The following is an 18,714-nucleotide window of genomic DNA, read 5'->3' as shown; positions in this document are numbered from 1 at the left end:
AGTATGAGCTGCCTAGTTCAGTTGATACATATATCATAAGCAAGATATCTAATTTATGATCATTCTTTTTAATCCCTTCTTTTGGTTTATAAAATAAATTGAGTTTCTATTAATCATGTACTATTGTGTGTTAGCTAATTGTCCTTATCTGCGTCTGATTACTAGTTCACTAAGGTGAACTATTAAATACTCCTTCCGTTCAAGTCCAGTAGTACCTCTTCTACTCCATCACCGTTGTCATCAAGAAAGGTCATGTTCTTGTTCTAATGCCTTGAGTTTCTGTTGCGTATTAAGGTTAAATAATTCTGGAACCTCATGCTAATTTTGGGAACATTGTAATCTTGATCTTACCTTATATTGGTTCTAGCTAACAAGTACATGCTTCTGACATTGTACTGGTTGTTTCTTGCATGTTCTTATAGGATTAGGAGTTGTACCAGGAGGGACGCCGGTGCCTCCCTCCCAGGTTGCACTATGTTTCCTTGGCGTTCTGATCAAAGATGACACTTCATGATTGATTGCATACGTAGATCTGCATGTAGTGAGCTATAGTTCAACTGCTATTGATTTCCAGGTACTCAATGGCTTGAGCTAGACATGTATTGAGGTCCTGGGAACTCGTCTTGTCCTTATTATTTACTGTTTTGTTGTGCAATGTCTGTTTGGAGATGTATACATTGAGGGAGAAGCCAATGTGCATTTGGTTTGAGAAGTTGTCCATTTGGTCCGTACGGAGTTTTTCTGTGTTTTATGTTGTGTTCACCTAAGAGCTATCGAGGTAGCTAGCTATCTTCATAGATTGAACTATCTCCCTGCTTATCTATGGCTGCTGCATGTACCTAGTGTTACTTGTTTACTTTCACACTTAGACTTCAGATTGCTATTGTACCTAGACTAAGCATGGTTTGAAAATTTAGCATCAAGCTTCTATTGTTTGTTCTTGATTTACTTGTTATTTGTTGGGCCATGTTACTAACGTTGAACACACTACTTATTCAGAATGGACAGTTGATGGTGCTGCTCTAGCGTTGAAGGTGCTGGTACATCTACCTCGTATGATTCCAAGTTTGACTTTGTAATGTTTTCGTGTCCTATTATTTTCCCTGCTTCACAATCCTTCATTTTCTTCATTTTTTTGATTTGTTGGTAGGAAACTGGTGCAACCGATACATGAATATCTCACTTGTATCTGGTTTAGCTGTTTCCATGTTGTAGATTCCAACGACTGACCTTATACCTGGGCAATCAACTGTTGCAGTGCTACCCACCAGATGAAGAACGCAAAGGTGGACATGTAAATGGAACCAGTGGCTGGTCATGGACGAGAGCCTGTCATCGAAGCTGAAGGTGATGGAGGCCACATCCTGTCATTGATGGAGTTGGAGCCGGTGTCCGTCACAGGGAGGCTCTTTTGAGCATTGCAAAGCATTATGGAACCGGTGAAGTTCTTCCGGAGGAAATTTGTGTCTAAGCTTGTGGCTGCAAAGAATTCTGTGCTAGCTCCTTCAGTCTGTGTCAGGTATATTGACTTGGGATCTCATGCTTTCCTATGTTTTGATCATCATTTGGTACCATATGGTAATGGTTTTTTTTTTTTTTTGAATGTTTCACCGGGGGGGAGAGGTTCCCCACCTGAATTTTTCATTCCAAATTTGGTTCAAAAACCAGAGTACAGCAAAGGACCAGGATAGAGTACAAGGAGGGGAGGGAGAGGGAGCATTTTTACATTGTATATAGTACATACTACTATTCTAAAGGGTAAATTGCATTGTATGTTCTTAAACTATTTGGGTCAAGTAGGTCGTATATGCTAGTCAAGCAATAGTCATATTCACTCAAGGAGAATCCTGGTAGATCAATCTTGATCTTGTCCTGTTAGATCAATCTTTCAGTTTTGGGGCATCTAAAATAGATATACCTTGTTTATCGATCATGCAGGTTTGCAGTATTTTCTGTTTGAACGGTTTGGCTTTGGTATTATCTGGTATTCGCAAGGAGGAGAATCGATTTGAGTTCATGGAACATTATATTTTCTTGGTTAGGGCTTTCTGGTTGATTAAAGGTTTATTAATTTTCATCTGCTGTTGGTAACGTGGTATAGATGAGCAACTAATTTGTACCAGAAACTCAATTTCAGCGCGTTGTATTTTTGAAAGTTGGAATCATCGCTGGATCTTCTAGAAACTATCTATTCGTAACAGACCTATAGTGATGTGTAACTTTTTTGTTTGCTTCTAGATCCGTATTGCAGTTTGTGTTGATGTAAGTTGGTGACAAAACAGAGACAAGTGAACATGGTCTGTTTTTCACTTTTGCTGTTGAAGATCCTAGCTAGATCCTGGTCGTGGGAGCATTTGGCACTTTCACTAGCTAGATTTAGTCCATTTTATTGCATCATCGCCTGACATCTCATACTTCTGTACTTTTGACTAGCTAGTGTTTCGTAGAGCATTTTCTCAGTTTACACACAGCTGTGCGTGGGTGGCTGTGCACACGGCTTCTGCTTTCCGGCGCTTACGGCGTTGGTCGGGGGCTAGGTAAGGGGAACGTTGGCTGCAAGGGTTCCACCTCCACCGGGTTGTGCCATCGAATGGAGCAGCAGTACTGCAACGGAGGGATTCAATGTGAGATAACTCTGTCACTCTTAATTTGTCTGTAGCAGAGTGCTTCTCTATTACACGTGGTTTGGTCTGAACAAAGATATCATCTAATTTTTTCGCTTTAGTTGTCAGTGTATTATCGACCATTCAGTCGGTATCGAGTACTGTGTGTCTTATGAGTAAAGGTGACTGGAAACATTGGAGTTGGCTGAAATCAGATGGATTGGTCTTCGACTCCTCTAGAATTGCGGTAACTTGCGAGGCTGCTAAATAGTACCGGTTGGTATCCTAGCTTGGACCATCCATTAAGTTGTATTAGTGTTTTCTGAACTAGGTGGCACGATTGTGGGAAAACTTTCCGTTTGCTTGTAGATCTGTATTGTAGTTTGTCTTGATGTGATTTGGAGACAAAACATATACAAGTGAACATGTTCTGTTTTCACTTTTGCTGTTGAAGGTCCTACGGGGAACGCTGGCTGCAAGAATTCTGACTCCACCCGGTTGCGCCATTGAATAGAGCAGCAGTTCATTGCAGCTGAGGGTATGTATGCACCGGGGTGTTTTTCCCCATTACATGTGGTTTGCTCCGAGCAAAGATATCATCTTATTTTTTCCCTTACGCTGTCAGTATATTATCGACCATTGATTCGGTATTGTCTAGTGTCTGTGTTACGAGTAAAGGTGACTGAAAACATTGGAGTTGACTGAGATGAGATGGGTTGGTCTTCAGAATTGTGAGGCTTCTAGATAGTACCAGTTGGTGTCTTAGCATTGACCGTCCATTAAGTTGTATTTGTGTTTTTCTATACTAGCTGGCACGATTATGCGGAAACTACAAACTGGGAAAAGTCCAACCGTAGGAACCAAATGATGCATAGCTTTATTGACAAGGATGAATTGATGACTGCTTGATAATAGACTGATGATGAACACTATTTTTCTTTTCCTAAAATGATGTTTAGGATTCTGTTTGATCATGGGAGAAGTTGTATGTTTTTGCATAGTCAATGTTGATACTTGTATGTTTTTTCTGGCCCTCCGTCTTTCTTCTTCATCATCATCTAGCTGAGCCTCGTCGAATATTTGATTATGAAGTTAAGGCCGTCGATGTTTGCTGCTGCTGCAATACACATTTCTCAGTGCACCATCTAAGGGTCCAAGTCCTGGAACAAGTGATGCAAGCTCCACACCAAGTGCTTTGGTACTCACATTTAGTTCATGGTTCACTTGGTCATTGTGTCAGAAGTGAACAAAGGTAGTACAAGCCAACCAACACTTGTTTTCTGTTACCATGTGATGATCTATTTGGCGCCGACATTGAAGAAATATTATCTAATTATCTGCCAAATTTTCCTTGCAAGTGGTCATCGAGGACATTTGCTACAACCTCTAGTGCTGGGACCCTGATTGTAAGATCACTGTTAGGCTATGGCTGGGAGGCCGACGACTCCTCCCCACCCCGGTGCAAACTTGTCACAGAGGCGCCACATCGACATGTTGTCCAAGCATCCACCTCAGGTAAGAACGATCTGTTTGTTGTTTGTGTAATCAACAGTTTCACAAGTCGTGCTCGATATACATGTTTCCTTCTCACTGAGTTGAGATCGAGGAAACGATGGATGACCAAGTCGAGAGATGGGGCACTTCAAGCTTGTTTTAAAAAGGGCCTAATGGCTAGCTCTGTACAAAGCTGAACTGGTAGTTTTATCAACTTGTAAAATGCATTTTTGTATCGCGGAGAGATTTTGTTTTGCATATATATCCCTGCAGGTTTGTGGCATGCAAGCTGCATTAATCATTAGTGGTACTTTGACCGATCATGTTGAAACTATTAGGTGTCTCCAAGTCTGGTGCGTGGGGGAAATGCTGGGGTATGGTTTGCTTGGTGGCTCGGCATGGCCAAGGGCCCGTTGTCGGCGCTGAAGACGATGGAGGCTACATCCTGTCTGGAGTTGGAGGCCGGGATCGAGGGAAGCTGCGTAGGAAGGAATGAGCTGATGCTTTTTCATATTGACTATTGTGTTAGATGTTGTTGCTGGCCCAGGATGAATTGTCGGTATTATTGTATAGACCCAGGAGGATTTTTTTGTTTGAAATTTTTATACTGGTAATATTTTTTTTTCACCTCTTATTCATATCAAAGTGGAGTATGCTGAGAGAGGAAATTTCCCTACTTCTTGTTCGTGTTCCAGTGCATGTCGAAGTATTGAAGTTGTCTTTAATTTTCTTTCCTAAAGCAAGAAGCCGCACTAGCCTAGTCTTGGACAAGGTTTAGTAGATATTGGAACCTTATGGTTAGATGTCCGGAAGTGTGCCCTACGGATTGGTTCAGAAAGCCGTGTGACTATGTGGATTTTAAACAGAGCTTGGTAAAGTGAACAATAGAGTTAAAACAAATGGCATCTTCTTCCTATTTGTATGAATCTTGTACGAAAAATAAACTAGTACACCCTCGGCTCAAAATACTTGGCACATATGAAGTCAAAATGTTTGCTAAGTAAACCAAACTTACACCCAATAAACAGCGATTCCGTATCCATGATAACAGTAAACGGAATTTACTACATGCAGAGGTGAAAGACGCATGCATGTAGGGTGAAAAAAGGGAAAAAATCATGGAAGGAGTGATTCACCTCCTACAATAGGGTGAGAAGACAATAATCATGGAGGAGTGATTCACGTCCCACAACAGGGTGAGGGGACAAAAGCCAGGGAAGGAGTGATTCACGTCCTACAATAGAATGAAAAGACATAATAGCCAGGGAAGAAGTGATTCACATCCTACAATAGGATGAAAAGACATATAATAGCCAGAGAAGGAGTGATTCACGTCCTACAATTTTGGGATTTAAACCCAGCAGAGTTATAATGTATACATATGGTAGGGTGATGCAAATTTATTTATTGGCTGGTTGTGATTTCCGGTAAATTAATTGGAGAGTCCTTCGCTAGTCATGATATGATAGTAGAGAAAGGAATCAGCACCGGGGCATGCACGCACGCGGCGCTCCATCTCTCCCAGCAACCAAGGAGGATTGGATTAATTCTGAAACCAAGTCTTTTTTTTCCCGCCCCACCATTTCCCTCCACGAAATTCGAACCACGCGAAAACCTCAGAGCCCTGCTCTATAAATACAAGGAGGGGTCGAACCTAACGCGTGCGTCGTGTGTGACGACTTAGACTTTGACTCTTTACTCGTCGAGGAGAGGAGAAGAGAAAGCCCTGCCGCGCGCCCAGCAGCAGCTTGTTGCGTGTATGATGATCTGTGATGGCCGGCCGGCCGGCCGCGAAGAGGAAAGGATCCGAGCGCCATCAGGTTCGTGTGTATCGATACTCCTCCTTTGGTGTTTTTTCGCTTCTTCAGATGCATGCATGTATCCTCTCTTGATTTACTTTTGTTGGTACGTAGAAATGGTAGCAATTAAAGGGGAGCGAGCGAGAGGGAGGATGCATGGACTGATGGATGTTTCTTCGTTTTGGAGCCGTACGTACGTACTACGTATTGTTGATCCTTTCTTTTTCGATCTGCGTTTATTTACGTATACCGTATAGTGATCGATGATGGTTGAGGAAGCAGATCCGGGCGAGTCTGTTACTCGAGCGATATGATTAAATGATGGTGATGAGCCAGCCAGCCTTCTTCCGTGCGATGGATGCGAACGCGCCAGCTGGGGTGCGCGTCCGGGCTGGTCTTTTTTGTTTTTTTGTTTGTTGGTTTTGTAGCGGCCGGATCGGAGCGGGTGGATGGACAATTCCTTTTCTTCTTCTTCTTTTGGAGCGTCACGTCACGTACGGGGTGCACGCGCGCGGGGGCTTGGAACGACCGGCTTGATCATCAGTAGAATGCGGCGTGGAAACGACGCTCACCAGATCGTCCGCCTCCCACTAATTCATAGATCTCGGAGCTGGACGCGCGCGTGAATTGACATGGAGGTCGGCTGGCTGGAAAATGCAGAAGGGATACACGTAGGCGGCATCGAAAAGAAAGGATGGCAGCCAAGCCACAGCACGCACTTATCACTCTGCACAGCCCCGCACCCGGCAGACATGTTCGCGCGCTGATTTTTCCTTCTCGTGCAAGAATTGCGGTACTAGTCCGTACCGCATACAACGATCGGTCGTTTTATACCCGCTCGGGCGTTCCGTAGATTTACTTGTTAATCGATTAACGCTTAATCATCTTTCCGCCGACATTGGGTTACGCATCGACATCAAATCCTTCCCCATCCACCAAATCGGCAAAATCCCCAATTCACCGTGGCAAACCCTTCTCCGAGCTGAGCTCGCTGCAATGGTGCGCAGTGCGGTGTGAGAGTGTGAGACCCGCCAAATCCGTCCTCCTCCCTCCACCAAATGGAGCACAGAGACGCGACCAAGCGACTGAAGCTCCCCGACGGCAGCGACGAGGACCGCCTCAGCGCGCTGCCGGACGACATTCTCATCGACGTCCTCGCCAAGCTCCGCAGCGCCACCACCGTCGCTGCTCGGACCAGCGTCCTCTCCCGCCGCTGGCGTGGCCTCTGGGCGTTCCTTCCGGAGCTCCTCTTTCCTCTCGGCACCGAGCCGCACCACATACGGTCCGCACTCACTGCCCACCAAGCGCCGACCATCCACTGCCTCTCCGTCCACCTCCGGGACGCCGATCCGGAGTCCGTGGCGACCTGGCTTCCAATCGCCGCGCCCCGCCTCTCCGGTGATCTAATCATCACCCATTTCACCCTGAAGGCCGTGAAAAGGGGAGCTGTTGAGCTGCCTTGCATTGAGAGAGCCACCGCGATCTGGCTCATCCTAGATGATTTTGGCCTCAAGCTTCCGCCTTCCGGCGTGTTTGGCAGACTCACCGATCTCCGTCTCGCAGCCTGTAGGCTGCATGGCCCGTGCAGGCTCGGTGATATGGTCTCCTCGCCGCGATGCCCGGCCTTGCGGAAACTATTCCTCCGCGATGTTTGGGGTCTGGGCGACTTCGTGCTCCAATCGGAGTCTCTCCTACAAATAGAGATGGACAATGTGCTCCTACGCAGCTACGGTGATGATGGCATTGTCGACATTCGCTCGGAGTCTGTCCTCCAAATAGAGCTCACGTATTTTGCCTTGAAGCACCTCACTATAGTGGCACCAGCACTCAAGCTCCTAAAACAACGCTGCTACATGGCTTTTGATGTGAATTCCAGCGAGCCAGCTGCCAAAATCTCAGCCCCTCAGCTCATTTTGCTCGAGTGGAATTATTATTGTGGTCCAAGATCCGTCCAGTTTGATAAGATGGCGAATCTCGTTTTTCTCTACGCTGGCTGTCTTCCTGTGCATCCGTTTAATTTGTATTTACCACATAATCCCACTGGGCTTTTGCACTGCTTTGAGCACATCGTCTGTCTTTACTTCACGCTTGTCTATCGGAAGGTGAGTTTGCTCTTATTCGATTTAAGTTATTCATCATTGTAATAAGCCGCAAAGTCAATAGTGGTAAGGAAAACATGAGTTGGTCTTAAGGAACATGTCAATTGGTATATTTGACAAAACATTAGTACAAAATTCTCACTTATATTTGTTTTCCTCATGCCCCGGTAACATGGCTTAATGCATGCAATCTTTATTCTTTCCCACTACATTTATATCCTCTTACGATAACATTGAATTCTAGCACTACTGCACTATGATTTTAGTCATTCAAGGGGACATAAACTCTCCACAGAAGGAGTATCCTTTTTGTTAATCACTTCGTAGAAAATGAGATGTCTGTGTCTTTTTCCAACTGTTATGTATACTCCTTCTGTTACTTCATATCAACCTACAGGAGATTGCCAACCACCCATACTTGATAGAAGAAATGCCAAGGCTCCCTCATGTTATGTTATTATCCCTGAATGTGGAGGCAAAGGGACATTCCTTTGGAGCTAGTTTATTCCATGTTCTCAGGATGTGTACTAATGTAAGAAAGCTGGCTCTTGCATTTGACGTCAGTACTGAGCAACTGGAGGTAATTCTACGTCCTTCTAAAGATATATGGTCAATATGTATTTGTATTTCTAGATCCAGGCTTGAGTTACCAGTGCCTTGGTTTGTTGGTTTGCTCGTCAAGTTTTGACGAAGTGGCATATTTATTGACTGTTGAGTTTGTTAACTTGGTAATATGTTTCATTTTAAAAGATTCTACGTCCTGAGCCTTGATGCTGCTTGGATCCGTCGAAGTGCATGACCCATGTTTCTGGTTCCGGCTCCAGACTTGCATCCGGAGCTTCTGTCCAATCTGCAACGAAATCTGCCAAGACTTGGGATTTGACCGCAGTCCTTGGCTTGTAAGCGATGTCGAAGGCGGATAATTCGATGCCCCATTTAGCTGTTCGTCCTGTTGCGTCAGCGTTGTTGAGAATTGTTGACAGCGGAGCTTTGCTCACAGCTATTCTTGGGTGCTCTTGGAAGTAGTGTCTCAGCTTCCGGCTGCCTAGGAAAACTCCATAAGCTAGCTTCTGAAAGTGAGGGTATCTTTGCTTTGACTCCGTCAGCACCTCGCTTATGTAGTAGACAGGTCTTTGGACGTCATATTCATGACCTTCCTCCTTTCGCTCCACCACGATGACGAGGCTGACGACTTTGTTGGTAGCCGCCAGATAAAGGAGCATTGGCTCTGACTCTGCTGGGGCTGCCAAGATAGGTGGGGAGGTAAGTATTTCCTTCAACCCACGAAGAGCTGCGTCGGCTGCGTCGTCCCAGACAAATTTGTCTGTTTTCTTCAGCAGCTTGTACAGAGGTAGCGCCTTCTCGCCAAGACGGCTAACAAACCTGCTGATTGCTGCGACGCAACCAGTTAGTCGTTGCACATCTTTGAGACAAGTTGGTCGTTTGATGCACAGGATTGCCTTGATCTTTTCCGGGTTCACCTCAATGCCTCTGTGAGAGACTATGAAGCCAAGGAGTTTTCCGGCTGGCACGCCAAAGACGCACTTCAGCGGATTCAACATCATCTTGTACCTGCGGAGGTTGTCGAAGGTTTCTGTGAGGTCGCTGATCAAGTCGGATCCTTTCCGGGTCATGACCGCGATGTCGTCGACGTAAGCGTGCACGTTCCGGCCTATTTGGTCCTTCAGGCACCGCTGCATCGTACGTTGGTAAGTAGCACCTGCATTTTTCAAACCAAAAGGCATAGTAACATAGCAGTAAGTACCAAACGGGGTAATGAATGAAGTCGCCTTTTGGTCGGATTCCTTCATCCGGATCTGATGGTACCCGAATACGCATCAAGAAAACACGAAGTTCCGCCCCGCCGTCGAATCAATGACTTGGTCAATGCGCGGCGGGGAAACGGATCCTTCGGGCAATGTTTGTTCAAGCCGGAGTAATCGATGCACATTCTTAGTATTTCGGTGTTCTTTTTGGGTACAAGGACGGGATTCGCGACCCAATCGGTGTGGATAACTTCTATTACAAAACCTGCTTCTAGTAACTTTGCTAGTTCCATTCCTATGGCGCGGCGCTTCTTATCTCCAAAGCGTCGCATAGCTTGCTTCACCGGTTTAGCCCCGGATTTATGTTGAGGTAGTGCTCGGCGAGTTCCCTAGGTACTCCGGACATGTCAGAAGGTTGCCATGCGAAGATATCCATGTTAGCGCGGAGGAACTCGACGAGCGCGCTTTCCTATTTGGGGTCCATGTTGGCCCCGACTGAAACCTGCTTGGAAGAGTCACCCGGAATGAGGTCGTGCTTCTTGGTTTCTATCGCGGGCTTGAAGGAGGTTTTCTGCTCGGAGATCTGCTTCTTGGTGGTCTGCATCTCAGTCGGATCCACCGCGGCCCTGTAGCCTTTCAGCTCTTCTCCGGATATGACAGACTCTGCGAAGGCGGCTTCGCCCAACTCGCACTCATGAGCCTTCTTGTAGTCTCCGGTTATGGTGATCATACCATTGGGACCCGGCATCTTGAGCTTGTTGTAGATATAGCACGCCCTTGCGTGGAACTTGTGGTAGGTGGGCCTGCCGAAGATGACATGGTAGGAGCTCTTGAAGGGCACAACTTCGAACGTGATCTTCTCTTCGCGGAAATTATGAACATCGCCGAAAGCCACGGGAAGTGTGATGCTGCCGAGGAGTTCGCCTTCTTACCCGGAACCACGCCGTGAAACTCGGTGGTGCTTGTGTTTGAGCTGTTCCTTGGTGAGGTTCATCCGCTCCGAGTCTCCGGGTACATGATGTTCAAGCTGGCTCCGCCATCCATGAGGCACTTGGAGAAGTCATACCCGTCTATGCGGGGACTCACAACCAAGGCGTAGTATTCTTTTGGCACAATGGCGGGATGATCTTCCCTGTCAAATGTGCACGGAACTTCCGACCACCTGACATACTGCGGCACAGCCGGAACTGTGGCGTTCAGGATCCGGGTAGCTGATTTTGTAGCACGGACTGTGGGGGTTCCGAGGAAGGTGTGGTAAGCCCCCACGCTCTTTTTCTCGAAGGGGTTGGATTTTCCTGCGGATCCGGCTTTGGGATCCGGCGAGTTATCATCCTCGTCCATCGCCTCGGAACTGTCCTCCTCCTTGTCCTTGTTCTTGCCCTTGCCTCCTTTGCCGCGTGGGCGGTGCTTCCGGGCTCGCTTGTATCCTGCCTCCGGGTCGTTCTTGAGGTCGTTGACCCACTTGCAGTTGCGGTTGGTATGAGTGGACTTCCCTGTAGCCGGATCCAAGTGGGCCAGGCGGGGCATGTCTCTGTACTCCTCGTAGGTTTGCGGGGCGCGGGATCCGCCGGCGGTGACCTCGGTGCCATGCTGCGCGACCCCTGCCGGCTCCGCCTCCACGGCCGCGTCCTCTTCCGCCTCCTGAACCTCCGCGTTGGAACGCCATGGCGACCATCTCGGATCCGCCACTCTTCTGGTCATCAGGGTTTTTGCGCTTGTGGCCGCTGTTGTTACCGTTATCACGGTTCTTCTTTTGCTGGTGCGGGGGATTGGTTGTAGCTGCGATATCACCGCCTGCGTCGTCATCGGCGGCTGTGTGATCACTGGCAATGGAGATCATCTCATCCAAAGTCAGTTTGTTGGCGTTAGCCAAACATGTAAGCTTATGCCTCAGCAATCCTCCTCTCTGCAGTCCACCAATAAAGGCGTACATGGCGGTGGTGTGATCGACGTTTTCGCACTCGTTCCTGCATGCCAACCATCGTGTGAGGAAGTTTCTTGAGGTTTCTCCCTTCTTCTGGATACAAGCTTGTAAGTCGCTTGCTGTGGCAGGTCTTTTGTAGGTGCCCCTGAAGTGTTTCTCAAAGCGGTCTTCGGGTCGAACCGGCAAAAGATGGAGTTCTTCTCGAGGTCGCCGAGCCGGATCCGGGCTGGTCCTACAAGGTACAAGCTGGAGCATGCGGCGGGCGATGTTAGGGGTTCCTCCGGCGAAGGTTACTTGCATTGTAGTAGTCCTCAATCCAGGTATCCGGCCTTTCGGTGCCATCATAATGCTTCGATTTCCGGGTAGCTTGAGGGAGCTCCTTGGCTTTGGTTCCTCTCGAATCATCCTGCCAAAGCACTTCGGACCAATGTAGTCGGTTACTGTACTCGTTAAGGCGGTCCCGTGCGTCGCGCGAGCCGTGGCGGGGAGACTTTGAGCGCGAGCGAGATCTCCGGCCATTGCCTCCGCCTCCACCTCCGCCGCCACCGCTAGGTGGTGGTGAGGGAGACCTGCGAGGTGGGCGGTCTGACTTCTTGCTTCCGCCATCTGAATCTCCACGACCTTCCTGGTGCTGACTCCGGCTCCTGTGGCTGCCTTCGCCTTGGCGCTGGCTGCCCTGGTCATTCCGGCGAGGCTCCGGGTCACGGCTCCGACGAGGCTCTGGGTCGCGGCTCCGACGAGGTTCTGGATCGCGGTTCCGGCGAGGTTCTGGGCCGCGGTCTTCATTCCGACTCCTCCTAGGCTCGGGCTCACGAACATTGTTCTGGTTCCGGCGAGGTTCCGGCGAGCGCTCCCTGTTTCTGTTTCTTGGCAGCACGTTGTCGCGGATAACAATCGCACCGTGCCCTATGGGCCTGGTGTTTCCGGCTGGACTACGGCGGCGAGGGGTGCGCGGGTAACCGTTGGGCGGAGGAGAGGGGTTGCGGTATCTGTCTCGTCCGGAGTACATCGCATCCTTTCCCTTTCTTGGATCCGACGGAGGCGTCTGTGATGGGACGGGGATCGGATTTGGGTGTTCCCTGGCCCTTCTTCTGCGCTCTGAGGATCCGGTGTGTGATTCATCATCGGGATGCCGATCGGCGCGGGCGTCCTTCTGCGCGGTAGATACACAGTTATCCGGATTGGATTCCAACCTGCGCGAAGTATCTGCCTTGCTCTGCTGCTGCATTGCTGAAGCGACAAGTGTGCGGAGATGGTTGATATCAACTTCTTCGTCCTTCTTCTTCAGCAATTCCGCTGCTTTCAGCATGTTGTCCTTTGGAGTTTCCAGCGGCTGGTGAACTGCGGGCGTGTTGAAGGCTATCCTGCGAGGCGGAATTGCTTCTCTGACAATACGATCAGCCTCCGCCTGCGCGTAGGTCATCTTTACTTCCCACTCAGCCCTCATGCTCTTGACGTGCTCGAGTGTGGTAGTAATCTCGCGGTCCTGTCTGTCGAAGTTTTCCAGCCAGGCTGCATGATCTGCCCTTCCTATCTTTAATGCAGCTTCGGTGTCGGCGAGCCTCTTGGCTGTGGCCAGCATCTCCTTTCTGGCGGTCTCTAGAGCCTCCAGATCTGCGGCGTGGCCCGGAGTTATAGGTGTGTTAAGAACTGCTCGCGCGGCCACCTCTTCTGCTGACAGGATTTCCTCCGAAGGAGAATCCCTTTGGGGTCGCACCCGAGACATTGGAGATCCTTGTTGGGATGGTTCGGATTGGCTAACTTGGTCTCCAGATCCGGTTTGTCCCAGCGCTGCTACCGTTGCGAGAACCTGCTTCGGCTGGGCGGAGTTGACTTCAGGCTGATCGCCGAGACCATACTCCTCCAACTTGCGTACGAAGTCATCAGATTCCATGGACGGGGTGTCTCCGGAAATTGGGCTCAGATTGCCCAAGATCGACTCTTCAACCGGAGCTTCGCTTTCTCCGACAGGCTGAGCCTGATCCGGATCTGCGCCGCTTTCCGGTGCCTCTTCCTGCTCGGGACCAGCTCCGACTTCATGAGGGGCGGTTCCGGCGGTATGGGCCAAGAAGTGTACGAAGTGGCACCTTTGCTTCTCTAACACACGGGAGACCCGGGCGGATCCGCATTGGTCTTCCACCTTTGTTTCCTGCTCGGGGCGGATTGGGTGGGCTTTGAAATTTCCGGATCTAAGGCGGAATCTTCCTTGGGAAGTTCCTGCGTCTCGGATTGGATCTTCGCGACGGCGTCCAGCTCGCGGCGGTCGCGTCGGCGTTACTTACCGGTGGGTTTCCGTCGGAATCGACGGTTTCCCCGATGAAGATGTGTATGCCGCCAACCGGGACGATGGAGAGCTTGACGGGGTCGGTTTTAGCCGGAATCCAACACTCATCCGGAGGGACGATCGGCAGATTTCCGGCGTAAAGGACACGCCCCACGGCGATGGTGTCGTCGTAGCTTCCCATGGCGGAACCCTCCCGGTTCCGGCCTCCGGACGCCGCAGGCCCCACGGTGGGCGCCAACGCGTCGTTGCCTAATCGACGGTACCTCGGAGGAGGGATCCTCACGAGGGGAGAAGAAGTAGGGGCCATAGGGCGGAGTGCACACGGGACGGTGGTACGCGAGTTACCCGGCTTCGGAACACCCGCACGATGACGGGGCCTACTGCTGCTTGTCCGGAATTATCCGGGCGCTTTCGCGTTGTTACAATGAGTTGTGGTTGTGCCTCTAGGGCTCCCGGGATCCGGCTTATAAAGGCGCACGGATCTAGGGTTTACATGGAGAGTCCTAGCCGGATTACGGACAGCCTAACTACGGTACAATATCTTGCCGTGCACGTCACGGATCCGCCTTCCATATACGTCGTCACTGGATCCGGGTTCCTCATGGGCCTCCATGGATCCGGGTCACTCCTATGTCGGTGCGGATCCGGCCTGCTGATCCTGGGCTGGACTTCTTCCTTCATGATCAACAGCAACTGGGCCGCCCGATGGGCCACATGCCTCATCACCGTCTGTGGGCCACCCGGGCTTGCCGGATCTAGGCACTGTCGATGGTACACCTATGAAGTATACCCACAACAAGGTTTCATCCACTTCTGATGGTTTTTCTATCTCTCAGGAAAAGTACATTCAGGATCTTCTTGCTCGTGCTGCTCTTGGGGATGAGCGCACGGTTGATACTCATATGGAGCTTAATGTTAAGCTTCGTCCTACTGATGGTGATCCTCTTCCTGATCCCACCCGTTATCGCCATCTTGTTGGGAGTCTTGTTTATCTTGCTGTCACTCGTCCCGATATTTCTTATCCTGTTCATATTCTGAGTCAGTTTGTCTCAGCTCCTACCACTGTTCACTATAGTCATCTTCTCCGTGTTCTTCGTTACCTTCGTGGCACGATCACTCGTCGCCTTTTCTTTCCCCGTTCCAGCTCTCTCCAGCTCCAGTGCTATTCGGATGCTACGTGGGCGAGTGATCCTACGGATTGTCGTTCACTTTCTGCTTATTGTGTGTTTCTTGGTGGTTCGCTTGTTGCTTGGAAGACGAAGAAACAGGTCGCAGTTTCCCGTTCGAGTGTTGAGGCTGAGTTGCGGGCTATGGCTTTGTTGATTGCCGAGGTGACTTGGTTACGGTGGTTGCTTGCAGATTTTGGGGTCTCGTTACGACACCCACTCCACTTTTGTCTGACAGTACAGGTGCTATCAGTATTGCACGTGATCCGGTCAAGCATGAGCTGACCAAGCATATTGGTGTTGATGTTTTTTACACACGTGCTCAGGTACAGGATGATGTTATTGCGGTACATTATGTGCCTTCAGATTTGCAGTTGGCGGATTTCTTTACGAAGGCACGTACTCGAGCGCAACGATGATTTCTTACTCTCCAAACTCGGTGTTGTGGATCCACCATGAGTTTGAGGGGGTGTTAGATGTATATATCTGTATATTGTAGTTTCCCCATATGTTAGGGGGCTTTCTGCATATGTGCACCTGTACATGTACTATATATTGTGGCATTTGGCCCCCTGGTAATACAACAAGCATATTGTCCTAACAGATATCACTTCCATTGAAGTTTCAAAGTACCACCTACTATACCACTTGTGAGTTGTGACTGAACTTGAAAGATCCAGACGTATACTCACATATATAAACCGCAAATTAAGACGTGATCAATCTATTAATTAAGTAGAAGAGTTTTAACAAGATAGTTCGGAGGAAATAAAATACAAAACCGGACTACTCTCCCGACATGATTTGACCCAAACCGTTCCGCACCCCGCGGTAGCCCCCAAGCGGGACTACATATCATTCACAGGCGACACATATAGACACGTTCATGCACCCAGTTCGACATAGATATAACGTCGTTGATCACTTGCTGGACTCGGAGAAGAAGCGGTTGATGGCGGGGAAGACCTCCGGGCGGTGAGCGCTGACGTAGCGGCGGAAGGCGTGCTGGCTGTACCGCTCGCCCTCCTCCGCGTTCTCCAGCACCGCGCTCTGCCGGTGGCTCTTGCTGATCCTGTGGAAATTAGCGTTCAAGTTAACCAGAGCTCGAAAATGCATACTGCAGTGAGTGCAGCAACTGTTGGATGGGGCACAGACCTGACGTCCGGGTTGAGGAAGACGTTCCTGGTGAGCTGGAAGACGCACATCCCCGTCACCAGCGACATCGCGGCAATCAGCGGGTAAACCTGCACCACGCATCGGGATTCTTTGTTATTAACGCAGCCTTCAGGGCAAGAAGGGAACAAGATTTACTTCAAAAAAAAAAAAAAAAAAGAAGGGAACAAGATCCTAAATAAACACTAGTACAATACAGACAAGACAAAACTGTGCATGAATCGACAGAGTGCGCAAATTCCCAACAGCAAACAAGACAGAATCGACCAATCTCGCACGTACATCTGGCTTCAGCCAACGCCCCATTGTCGTCGACTAAGCTTGAGTCTTGCGAGAAGCTAAACTCTTTTTTTTAGGATGCGAGAAGCTAAACTCTCTAGATGACACTGCTGCCTTTTGCCCTTTTCTCTTTCCTGCCTATGGTCTACTCGCTGTATATGCAGATATATATACTCCTACATGCGTAGATACATACTAAGTGTTCAGAGAGCATAGCAGATCGGCCGACTGCGTCGTCTACCTCTCGGACGATCGATTTCTGTGGGCGATCTCGGGATTCATTCACCGATACACAGCAGAGAATTTAATCGAGAAAACCATGAGCCGCCTGCTGTTTCTGGAGCTCGTTTGTCAAAGGTTGAGCAGTCCCGTTTCAGGTCAGCCAGCCCGTCTCTCTCCCATGCAAGGCCGGGTCAACCGTGTCGCGCTATGTACATGCGATCGATCGCTCGGCTAGCGGAGTTACCGTCATCCTATATCCCTTGGATCCACGTGGCATTTCCATCGTCAAAACTGGCATCTTCTTGCCGTGTCGCCGGTGGCCACTTGACTTCCTCTCTCGGGCGAGAATGAGTGCTGCTATACATACGATAAATCCCATCCGATAACCGTACGATACTACTACTTGGCAGCCTCACTTAAGCAACTCTTCTCTGGCTCTGCCAAGTGCCAAGTGCCTAACTGACTGCCGAAAGAAAAACAGAGCGGCAGAGATGCAACTGTAAGCATAGAGGCCGCTCTTTTCCATACGATCAGGACATCTCCAGCTGCGCGACGCAAACGGACGCTCCAGCAAACTGAAAAAAGCGTCTGATACCACCTCCAGCGGGGCGACACAAAGTGACCGGGCCGTTTGCGGCAACGTAACCTGGCCCAAATATGCGCTTCGGATGCATCTCTGCGGACGCTGCGCGGACGCGCAAAGTGTCGTCGGACCCGCCTGACAGCGACCCTCATTGATACGTCTTCTCAAGCGCACCAGCGACTGACGCCGCTGCGTCGCTTTGGCAGTCTGCGCCACGTTAATAGTGATGCCTCGGCTGGCGAGCGGCCGTCGCCTACCTCTGACAACCACGTTAATGGCGACGGCATGCGTCACGCGGCCATCGCCTGCCTCTGGCCTATATAAAGAGGGCGCGCATTCTTCTTCCTCATCCACTCGTCCAAACAAACCCTAGCCGCCACAAGCTCCACCGTAGGCGCCGCCTAGCTCTTCCTGCGACGCAGCCAGGCCCGCGAGGAAGTCCATGGTGGGTCCTGGTGGCCAGCGAGGCGGTCGAGGCCGCGGCCCTGGGCGCCCCCGGGGCCGAGGCAGGGGCCGCCGTGGTGGAGCAGCTACGACCCCACGCTCGCTGTCGCCTGCACCCTCCTCGTCTTCGCAGGATGACCACTGCTTCGAGTTCCTCCTCCGCATCGACGATGACCCACTCGGCATCAAGCAGCTCCCGGACAAGTTCGTTGAGTTCGTCGATGGCGTCGAGCCGGCGCACTTGGAGCTACGGGAGGCCAGCTGCAACTTTTGCCGATGGACCATGGAGGTCTTGTTCGACGGGTAGGGCAAGATGTATCTGCACATGGGGTGGGACAAGTTCGCCCGCGACCTCGTGCTCGAGCCCGGCTGCCAGCTCACCTTCCTCTACAAGGGGGGCGGCGAGATGATCGTCAAGGTGTTCAACGACACAGCATGCCGCATGCACTACCACACCGGTGAATCCGGCTCAGACACTGATAGTTAGAACTTAGACGAAGCCAGTAGTGAAGGTTTTTGGTTGTTCTTCCTCGGAAGAACCAACAAGGGCACCGTCCCAAGCTGGATTTTCCAGTTTGGGTGATTGGGTGTGCCCTCGAATGTTTTTTCTTGGCAGCGAACAAACGGAAATCAACACAACTGGTTTCTTTTTTTAAAATGTTTTTATTTGTGTCAACCAGGGTTCAAACTATGTATTAGTTTGTGTAAACCATGTTTCAAACTATGTATTAATTTGTGTAAAATAATATTCTAATATGTAATATTTGAAACTATGTTTAAATGAAGAAAAGAAAAAAACAAGTAAAACAAATACGTCGTCCCGTTGGAGCCACCCCAAACAGACGCGTAGACAAAAATGGTCATTTTATTATCCGCGT

At 49.7% G+C, this 18,714-nt stretch overlaps 1 protein-coding gene across 1 annotated transcript; it reads right to left on the bottom strand.

The window, feature by feature from the left end:
* Positions 1 to 16,056: 16,056 nt before the first annotated feature.
* Positions 16,057 to 16,614, bottom strand: LOC124681853. The gene is made up of 3 exons (XM_047216633.1): positions 16,591 to 16,614; positions 16,291 to 16,379; positions 16,057 to 16,207 (listed from the first exon to the last, which is right to left on the bottom strand). The coding sequence occupies exons 1-3, from the start codon at positions 16,612 to 16,614 to the stop codon at positions 16,057 to 16,059; spliced, it is 264 nt and encodes an 87-aa protein (XP_047072589.1).
* Positions 16,615 to 18,714: the final 2,100 nt, after the last annotated feature.

Source organism: Lolium rigidum, unplaced genomic scaffold (assembly GCF_022539505.1).
Source record: "Lolium rigidum isolate FL_2022 unplaced genomic scaffold, APGP_CSIRO_Lrig_0.1 contig_57634_1, whole genome shotgun sequence".
NCBI lineage: Eukaryota > Viridiplantae > Streptophyta > Magnoliopsida > Poales > Poaceae > Lolium > Lolium rigidum.
The sequence above is the reverse complement of the archived record's forward strand: the minus strand, read 5'-3'. Positions and strand labels throughout refer to the sequence as shown.